We start from the raw sequence: 11,230 nt of genomic DNA on the forward strand, positions 1-11,230 counted from the left end.
CTTACCATTTTCTTTATAATTTTTTTTCCTGTTTTTAATTATATTTTACTTTATTTCACTTCAAGCGGGTTTAGGACAGGGGGCGGTTTTAGTCGAACTTATTATGGTCTGATCTTGATAAAGTTGCTTTTCATAGGAAATTCAAATTCCATCATTCCAATGCATATAAAGCTTTTATACATCCAAGCTTATTAAAGTTATTTTTTGTATCAATTCTAATGGTATATTTAAACAACTCATATTTTGAGTGCAGAAAACTGTTCAGTGACGATGTCCAAGAGGATGTTGAAACGAACATCACGAAGTCTTTGGACAAGATCATCAACTGAAATTCGATCCTCAGGTTTGTAAGTCATTGTGCTTGCGACAAGAGAAGAAGTTTCCTCATTTCGGTCTTCCTGGGCGATAAGAGAAGCCAACAGATAACCGATCGAATACACATCACTTCCGGAAGAGGTTCCTCGTCCCTTGAAAAGCTCGGGAGCAATGTGAGGAAAAGTGATGTGCCCGGTTCTGTTCTTGCTGTAAACGCCCTTGCCGATGCGAACGGCGCTTCCGAAGTCGATGAGAGTTGCGTCCCAAAGGTCGCAGTTTCTCTTCACGACGATGTTATCTTGTTTTATGTCATTATGACTCCAGCCACGAAGATGAATGAGGCGGACGCTCTCTGCGACTTGGTATACGATGTCGACAGCCTGATATTGTGAGAACTGTCCAGGCTGATTCAATTTGTACAGAGAGCGTCCCCCGCAGCTGGTGATGAGGGTTACTGGGTTTCTGCCTACGCCGAAAAGAGTCGGGACACGAGGAACTCCTGACAACGCTGCCAGAGCCTCGGCCTCGCGAACCATGGCGGGCAGAAACCTTCTCTTCTTAAAGACTTTGGCGACCGCTCGCCTGTCCCCCGCTTGAAGAAAGTAGACTTTGGCAAAAGTTCCTTCGCCGTGACGTCGCCCGATCTTTAGAAGTCTCTTGAGGACTTCGGTCTCAATCCAAGTAAGCTCACGTTGCTTCTCCATTATCGTGCCAAAGAAAAGGAATTCCCAATTCTTAATCCAATTCCGGTCCAGGTCTATCTTTGTCATGACTCGTTAGCTCGAGCCTAGATTAGGTATAAATGGAAGCACGAATATTAAGGCGAATTCGTGTATACAATACACGATACGACATTAAAGACGATCATGTAATGCAAATATTATTCATTTATCACACACACACACACGCACAAACACACACACACACACACACACACACACACACACACACACACACACACACACACACACACACACACACACACACACACACACACACACACACACACACACATACACGCATACCCACACACACGTGTGTGCATGCCTGCGTGATTCACCATGGTCTTGGATTACTTGTTGGACTCGTGATCGACAGCTATTTCCCTCACGGAAGAGAGTTCAGATTTCACAGACACACACACACACACACACACACACACACACACACACACACACACACACACACACACACACACACACACACACACACACACATACACACACACACACATACACACATGCATACATACACACACACACACACACACATACGCACACACACACACATACACACACACATATATATATATATATACATTAATATATATGTATATATATATAAATATATATATATATATATATATATGAATATATATATATATATATGTATATATATATGTATATATATTGATGAGTATTTTTGACAAATAATTTGATGATGGAGAACATAAACACAGAGGAAGGTACGGAACCCTAAGCACTGTAACGTTTTGTTCGCGTAGAACTTCTGAAGAAGTTCTACGCGAACGAAACGTTACAGTGCTTAGGGTTCCCTGCCTTCCCCTGTGATTATGTTCTCCGTCATCCAAATCATATTATATATATATATATATATATATATATATATATATATATACAGTATATATATATATATATATATGTGTGTGTGTGTGTATATATATATATATGTGTGTGTGTGTGTGTATATATATATATATATATATATGTATATATATATATATATATATATATATATATATATATGAGTATCAAGGACTACTATTACACAGGACGTGCGCACCCAGATCTCTGGGTCCGCTGGTGGAGGCCATTGCTTTCTTTGTAACCTAACACTTTATATTGGGCAAATATATCAAAACTAGAAACCTAGCATTGTATATAGGACAAATATATCAACTACTGACTTATTTAATGCAGTATAAGTTAATATAAACTTTTATAGTGCAATAAGAAACTATTTTTAAGGTACTGTTATGCTTTGAAATGCCAATTTTAGCCGGACTTAACAGATATTATTGTCTTGTTCAGCATCCTCAGTTTCTCAAGATGGTTTAGAACCTGAGGCCAGGTTATATTCCTCCATCCAGAAAAGATATTGCTGATAAGTACTTGGATCTCGTGTATGAAAAGGAATATAAAAATTGTGCAGATGACCTGAATTATGAAACTGTATGTCTTTCAATTGATGGGTGGTCTAACATCCATAATGAGCCCATAATATGTGTCACTCTAACAACATCCACTGGTCAGATTTATTTAACTGACACAATAGACACATCAAGGAAACTTCACACTGCTGAATATCTTCTACAACTTGTACAAAATTCGATCAAGAAGGCTGAACAAGATTTTGGTTGTCACATTGGAAGTGTTGTGACAGACAATGCAGCAAATGTCACCAAGATGAGAAAACTCTTGGAGGAATCGAGTGAACCTGAGCATACCGTCCTCACATACGGCTTATACCGTTCCTTGTATACTTGTGGCAAGTCTATAAAACACTGCTCCTTATTTTGATATGCTAAAAATGTCTTTTAGCAATCAGATCGCATATCAGATAGCAATCCCACAATATTCAAAATCTATAAAAAAGATCTATTTAAATCAAATAAATCTGATTTGAATAAAAAAAAAAATCGATTTTTTTTATATTTTTCAAAAAGATAGAAAAAATCGCCAACCCTGGTGTCCACTAACCTCCTACAATGATACCTGTTAAGTCCGGCTAAAATGGGCATTTCAAAGCATAACAGTGCCTTAAAACTAGTTTCTTATTTCACTATCAAAGTTTATATTAAGGGGAGATGCCTTTGCCAGATCTAAACACATTAAAAATTACCTCTGCACTATTTTATATGTTTCTAATTGTAAAAGAATAACACTGTTTTTTATACTTTATATATAAAAATAAAATATGAAATAGCTTAGCATCATCTTGGGAAAGTGTTGTACAGACCCACGTTACAGTTCTCACAATATCGATATTATACTTTTTGTCGAGGATGTGATATATTTCCCTACGTATAATTTAGCATACCGTTAGGTAATATTCTTGAATAGCTCCAAAGAATAGTTGTCAGACAAGGAATTTGAAATTTTCTTCATAAACAACTCTGGGTACGTCAGAAATTTTGCTCATGACTATCCCGCAACCGACAACCAGACAAAATCCCGAAGGACGAACTTCCCTACAGGTCTTTTCAGATCCCAACAGACAAAAGGCACAGCGAGGTTGTCAGGCCATTTGCCTGTTATCATATCATATAATATCATATCAAAACAACATAAACTTTTCACGTTTGCAAAAAAAAAAAAAAAAAAAAAAAAAAATTACATGACAAAATCAAAACACCAACTACCGTTATCCCACACAAACATAACTTGATTGGTCTTACTGATCACTGCGTCCGGTTCAAGTGATCAGCCATAAACATGTATGCATATATGGGACATAATTTTGTAAACATGAAATAAGTGCATGTATTGAAAAGTGTCTATTGGCTTCACCTGGTATTAGAATTTGAATTATTTGTATATATGCATATGTATATATATATATATATATATATATACACACATATATATATATATATATGTGTGTGTGTGTGTATTTATATATGCGGTTCAAGTGATCAGTTATAATTATGTATACATAGATGCATTATTGTCTCAATCTAATACTGATATTTCTTTATATCCCGTATATATATATATGAGACCGAATTTGATTTGATTTTGTTCATTTTACTTGTGAGATTTGAATTTTCAATATCATTATCATATATATTAATACGATAGCGTGTGTGTTATTTTGTGTGTCACGCTTTTCGAATGGTTGAAATAAGGCATGTTTGTTCCGTAGACTTTATTATTATTATTATTATCATCATTGTTGTTGTTGTTGTTGTTATTATTATTATTATTATTATTATTGTTATTATTATTATTATTATCATTATTACTATTATTATTATTATTATTATTATTATTATTATTATTATTATTATTATTATTATTATTATTATTATTATTATTATGCGATAGCGTGTGTGTTATTTTGTGTGTCACACTTACATCAAAAGCAACGACCTTCCATAGTGTCGAAGTTCTCGAAGCTGCCGAAGTTCTCGAAGGTGCCAAAGTTCTCGAAGGTGCCGAAGTTCTCGAACGTGTCAAAGTTCTCGAAGGTGTCGAGGTTCTCGAAGTTTTCGAAAGTGCCGAAATTGTCCAAGGTGCCGAAGTTCTCGAAGGTGCCGAAATTCTCGAAGGTGCCAAAGTTCTCGAAGGGGCGAAGTTCGCGAAGGCGTCGAAGTTCTCGAAGGTGCCGAAATTCTCGAAGGTGTCAAAGTTCTCGAAGGCGCTGAAGTTCTCGAAGTCACCGAAGTTCTCGAAGGTGCCGAAGCTCTCGAAGGTGCCGAAGTTCTCGAAGGTGCCGAAGTTCTCGAAGGTGCCGAAGTTCTCGAAGGTGCCGAAGCTCTCGAAGGTGCCGAAGTTCTCGAAAGTATGTCACGCTTACATCAAAAGCAACGACCTTCCATGGTGTCGAAGTTCTCGAAGCTGCCGAAGTTCTCGATAATAATCCAACAAATGATGAAATTGCAGCAATATTTGTCGGTGATGATAGAGCACCTCCTGTCCAGCGTGAGATTATAGTGTACCCTGAAGGACAACAGAGGGAGAGGATATCCTACCTCTCTTGCCATCTTGATGCAATGATTTACCCTCTTCTCTTTCGTGTAATTTACACGGGTTCCGCTAGTTATTATTATTTATATATATGGGACTGAGGTTTTGTCAACTTTTGGGATAAGAGAGTGTGGTTTTATTTGCTGGGTTTTTGTCTAAAGGGGGTTTTGTCGACTGGGCTTTTGTCATGTAATCCTTGCAATCATATTTAAAATCTATTTCTGTATGTTCAATTACATTATGATAATAGTCATGTATTGATTATTAATTTTAATAAAGAAACATTTCTGAAATTGATAATCTATATACTTATAAAATTCTAATAATTTTGTTTGTCATCTTGCTTGCTTGCTTGCTTGCTTGAAACCGTCACCCAGCCAATCAGAAGAACAGATATTACGTCACAACTGAGGACCAGCTAATCAGAAGAGATATTACGTCACAACTGAGGACCAGCCAATCAGAAGAAGAGATCAGAAGAGATATGACGTCACGACTGAGGACTAGCCAATCAGAAGAGGCATGACGTCACGACATCAGCTCTTTGGGTCCTAAGGAACCCCAGCTCTGAGCACGTGACGTCACGACTGCTAATTTTCCAATTTTCCAATTTTTAAATTTCCAATTTTCCAATTACATATTTTCTGACCATTAATATTTAAAATTTTCATATTCATTATTCAAAAGTATAGCCAACTGCTGAATTAGCATCTATGAGGTATAATGAGTATATTAGAATATTACAGTGTTCCAAGCAACGACATGAAATAAAAATTTTCCGATTACTTATTTTCTGACCATTAATATCTTAAATTTTCATATTCGGTATTCAAAAGTATAGTCAACTCCTGAATTAGCATCTGTGAGGGATAATGAGTTTATTGAAATATTACGAAACGTATGAATCATATGATACGTAGTTTTCCAAGCAATGACGACATGACGTCACAATCTTCTGCATTTCACTTCTTATAACTAATCAAGTCACTGCCTTCGTCTACTGAATAGAGGTAAGAGCTCTAAATTATACTCAATTTGATATAGAAACTTATTTTCCGTGATTTATACTATGCGGTGATAGTGACATAGTATATCTATTATAAAGTTTATATTTAAAAACATTGCTAATCGCTCAAGTCCCATGGGACTCCCTGAATGATAATGAATGGGAGTGGGAGTAGGAGTGGGATTGGGAGTGGGATGACAAGACGTGACATAACATAAGCATAATTAAGGAGGCTCTCCTCATCTAATTACTTGAGAACGCCTGTATCCAGTATAATTTCCTTCGAGAGAGCACGAGGACCGCACACAACTGGTAAGTCTTATAAGCTAATAGTAACCTGCTTTAAAAAGAGGAGCCATTTAAGATTTTATTTGACCCAACGGTTCACGGGTGGTCTAGTATAACATAAATATTAAAAAAAATTCGGAGGTATGAATGCTGGCGGAAGGATACAATATTTCAATATTTACTAGTTTGTAAAGTTCTCTCAAATTTTACTAATATTTTGTAGTAATTTTCTTATTTTAACATGATAGTATTATATTAATGTTAGATAATTGTATAGGAATAAATATATTACGATAATCGTTGGTACTAATTTTCAGAGCGCATTAATTTAAAGTAGTTTGACATTTTTTTTATTTGTAGAAAAAGACTGTTTACAGTAAATTAGGCAAATTTTTACAACTAATGTAACATAAATATTTACAAGAAATGTCGAAATAAATAAACAAACATTCCTGCAATTGATAAAATAACATAAATATTAACAAAAATGTCGAAGGTATGAATGCTTGCGGAAGGATACAATATTTCAATATTTACTAGTTTGTAAAGTTCTCTCAAATTTGACTAATATCTTGTAGTCATTTTCTTATTTTAACATGATGATATTATATTAATGTTAGATATTTGTATAGGATTGAATAGATTACGATAATCGTTAGTACTAATTTTCAGAGCGCATTAATTTAAAGTACTTTGACTTTTTTTTTATAAATATGTAGGAAAAGACAGTTTATAGTATATTAGTCAAAATTTTACTACTGATTTAAATAGAGAACCAGTCGTGATATTAGTAACGTAACATAAACATTTACAAGAAATGTTGAAAGTATGAATGACGGCGAAGGGATACAAAATTTTCAATATATATTTAAATTCGTAAAGTTCTCTGAAATTTGACCCATATCTTGTGATCAGTTTCATTTTATAACATAAAGGTAATATATTAATGTTAGTAATTTGTACAGAATTTAAATTTACTAAGGTAATTGTTGGTACTATTTTTCAGAGCGCAATGATTTCAAGTACTTTGACGTGGTATGTATATTTGCAGCAACAGACCGTGCTTGTTGCTCGCAAGTGTTTAGTGTATTGTGAAAAAAGACTGGAGAGTGATATTGTGTAAAGTGATACTTGGTAAAATTAAGCGACAAAGGTGTTTTTTTTTTTTTTTTAACAAAATGGAATATCATCGCAAATATCAGGTAAGTATGCAGTGCATGCTTTATGATTTTAAACGGATGACAATGTTAACCGAAATCTGTAGGCGTCTGGCAGTGACATTGATGACGTCATGTTACTAGGAAGTCAAAAGGAAACTGCATCATCAGTCGATTGTACTGTTATTTTTTCCTCACAATCTGTACCATAAATGTTCATAAACATATTAACCCCTTCTATACGACGACACCCTACATAAGAGTCATGAGGTGCGAGCGGGTATAATATAAGGATGCCTGCGTCTGCGTCTTGATTATATTTATTTTGTAGTTGTAGCTGAGTGATCCCCATATTCTGTGAACTAGCTTGGTTATATTTTCTGTGGTTATTAATGTTCAGAGTGGAAGATATCGAGTAATACAACTGTAACTATATTTCATAACGCGAGTATTGTGATGCATCATCGTACATCAGGCAGCTGATGCTGCCTGCGAGAATTTGATTCGTATTGAATAGGTTAAAACAGCTCTGTGCAACCTGCGGCCCTTTCTCCTAAAAATAGATAAGCTATAGTGCGGCCCTCAGAGAGAGAGTGAGAGAGAGAGAGAGAGTGTTACCAACTAGGGCCCACCAAAAGTTTGAATAAATTCATATTCGTGTGTACCAATTTCATCATATTTTTTTCTATTTCGTTCACTGAAGTACATATTTTAATTATATCAGAACAGAAAATAACATATTAGTTGAGAATTTTAATTATTAGATTGAGTGATCCTTGGCTTTCTTTTTATGAGTCTGACATCCCAGTTAACCAATATTAAGTCATTATTTATGTTTGTATATTATAATAATAAGGTACGGTAGCCTTTCATTTGCTCATTTATAGTAAGGAAAATACATTTGTTTCGGACGATTCTTATTTTTGTTATCCCAATTTCAATAAAATCAGTAACAAACAAATTATCTATCTTTATCAGTATAATGTCACATGATATGTCTTGGATCGTAAGGTCCTGTGGCCCTCCATACCAGCTGAGTCGTGACGAGTGGTCCTTTGGAAAAAAAAGGTTGCACACCCCTGGGTTAATTAAAAGAAAGGATCATGTCAAGATTAGCGAACCCAACATTTCAAAAATTTTATTATGAAATTTATCTTTGTATTAAATATAAGAGCATAAGAATGAAGGAGACTGCAAGAGACCATGAGGCCTACACTATGCAGTTCCATGTCCATTACCACCTGTCGTTCCCATCCATAAAGTTGTCCAACCCTTTCTTAAAACAATCAATAGTTTCAACGCTTACTGCGTGGTTTCTAATGCCACGTCCACACGGTCGAGCACTGTCCGCCGGCCACGAGGGCTTTGCTCGACAACGGGCAATTTCAGCGGGCAAACCATCAAATTGTCCGTTCCCGGCGCCATTTGCGGGCAGTGGATGGAGGGCTGACATCGCTGCCAAACGCACGAGGTGAGGTGCGAGCAAAGTTAGCAAACCCGCTCAGTAAAGACCGAAGTTACCTTCTCCACCATGTCCGCACCTAGTACTAATGTGTACTGGTCTCGAGAAGACGTGCTATTGGTGCTATGTTTTTCCTCATATTTCTCTTGCCTTTGTATATATGGCTCCACTCAGGGCCGTTTCTAGTTCATCAGGCGCCCCAGGCAAGAATTCGTTATGGCGCCCCCCCCCTCTTCCTCCCTCCTTCCTCCCTCCGGGCTGGAAATAATAACCTAAACAATTTCGAACACAACTAGCATTACAAATTCCACAACAAAAACAACATACTTTATTAATTAATCATCTTGACGTATATGCATACACAGCAAGGAAAAGTATAGACTCAAAAGTATACTAAAAATTTTTGTAAATTTTAATAGAATAACACCATTATACATTTTTACTGCAAATCCTACCTAAGATAAACTGAAAAGGTAATCTTGCCAATCTAAAACCATAGAACTCAATGCATATACGTTGAGGTCTATGCTAAAACTATTAAATAAAAATTTTCTTCACTTTTTTCATATTTAAAACCTGACTCTTCTTGACTTCCTTGCAGCAAAATCATCTGTAGTGTCATCATACGAAACCTGTTGGGATATTTCACTATTAATACTAATCATTGCCAGCCCATTTAGGCGCTCCTGTGACATAGTAGACCTTAAATATGTTTTAATGAGCTTAAGTTTAGAGAAGCTTCTCTCTGCAGATGCCACAGTCACAGGTGTAGTGACAGCAATGCCACCCACATGTTTGGATAGATCTCTTTCAAGCCTTTCTCCTCTAGAAAAACAAGAAGGTCTAATGTTGTCATATTTTGTTTTGGCCATTGTTTTGGAAATGACTGCATCTCTACAATCAGTTCATCATAATTTAAGTCAGCCTGATCCCCAGATGTGAGCGTATTACACAAATCTTTTGCCTGCTTTTCTAGCTCACTAGCTGGCAGATCAGGGAAGTTCATGAGAACACTGAATTTCTTTGCAACATCACTCATCATTCCAGTTCTCTCTCTCAGAGATTCAATGGCCACATCCACAACTACATTGAAAAATGAAAACTCCATTTTCTTCAAGGCATCGGTAATAGGTTCATCAGAGGCCTCATAGGAGAACTGCCTTTTAGTAGTTCTGAATCTTTTCTGCTTTAGTGCAGCTTCCACATTCATCTCTTCACACACCTCTTTGGCAGATGTCTGGGCATCAGCAAACCCAGTGTCTCTGTAGCTAACAAGGGAGGTTTCAGCCTTCTTGAGAATATCAACAGCTACATCCAGATGCATGCATTGTGATTGCAGAAGTTTATTCACAGTTTGAACTTTTCTAAGGATATCATACCACACCACCGTACAAATAGAGAACCGGTATGATCCCACCTCTTCTGCTAAGGCTTGTGCTTCAATTTTAATAGCTGGATCTGCAGTGCTTGCTCTCACCTCTAAAAGAGCATCTCTCACTTTTGCAGCCTGGAATATTACAACCTCAACACTGTTGATTCGACTAAACCACCGTGTGTCTGCCCAGGATTTCAAAGTTATGTCCACATGTTTTTTTAGGGTCGACCACCTTTGAGTGGAGGCAGAAAAGAGATTAAATAGTTTTTGCAGGTAGCCAAAGTAGCCAGTTGCATCTGAGGAGCTCTTTGCTGCATCACACACAACCAGATTGACAGTGTGTGCTCCACATGGCACAAATAAAGCCCTGAGGTTTAACTGAAGAAGTCTATCCTGGACTCCCTTGTTTTTTCCTTTCATATTTGCCCCATTGTCATATGACTGTCCTCTGCAGTCTTCAAAGGGGATATTAAGCTCTTTAAGTTAAGATTGGAGTAAACACGATGCTTAGAAGGTGGCGAGCAGGCGACTGTCTAGTTTTAAAGCTCCTTGATACTGACGACATCCACCTATACAGTGTTGCCAACTTTTCTGAAACCGCCAGATTGAGTCCATAAGTTAGCTAAATTCGACCGAAAACCGGCTAAAATGTGAAATGTGCTTTCAAACATTAAACACCGTTGCATCAAGTATCAACACTTTCATTATTCATTTATTTTCGCGTTTGCACTTGTATTTATTTATTTATTTTAATTATTCACGTAAAAAAATACTTGTCTCTCATTTATTTATATATTAATTTTGAATGACAATTTGCCCCCCCCCCCCCCCCCCCAAGCCAATGGCGCCCCAGGTGACCGCCTGTGTCGCCTGTGTCTAGAAACGGCCCTGGCTCCACTTTTCGAAAGGAGAACAGAA

General features: G+C 36.7%; 2 protein-coding genes across 2 annotated transcripts in view; both read right to left on the reverse strand.

Moving 5' to 3' along the window:
• Nucleotides 1-236: 236 nt before the first annotated feature.
• On the reverse strand, nucleotides 237-1,019 carry LOC143022556 (aurora/IPL1-related protein kinase 2-like). The gene has a single exon (XM_076180825.1). It carries the CDS (start codon nucleotides 1,017-1,019, stop codon nucleotides 237-239), a length of 783 nt encoding a protein of 260 aa, XP_076036940.1.
• Nucleotides 1,020-9,697: 8,678 nt separating this feature from the next.
• Nucleotides 9,698-11,230, reverse strand: part of LOC143022557 (uncharacterized) — a 3,417-nt gene continuing 1,884 nt past the window's right edge. Inside the window, exon 2 of the mRNA XM_076180826.1 lies at nucleotides 9,698-10,767. Within this exon, the coding sequence (XP_076036941.1) occupies nucleotides 9,698-10,767 (1,070 nt within the window). The remainder of the gene's footprint in view (nucleotides 10,768-11,230) is intronic.

This window comes from Oratosquilla oratoria, unplaced genomic scaffold (assembly GCF_046742065.1).
Source record: "Oratosquilla oratoria isolate Oo_2021 unplaced genomic scaffold, ASM4674206v1 SCAFFOLD116, whole genome shotgun sequence".
Classification (NCBI taxonomy): Eukaryota; Metazoa; Arthropoda; class Malacostraca; order Stomatopoda; family Squillidae; genus Oratosquilla; species Oratosquilla oratoria.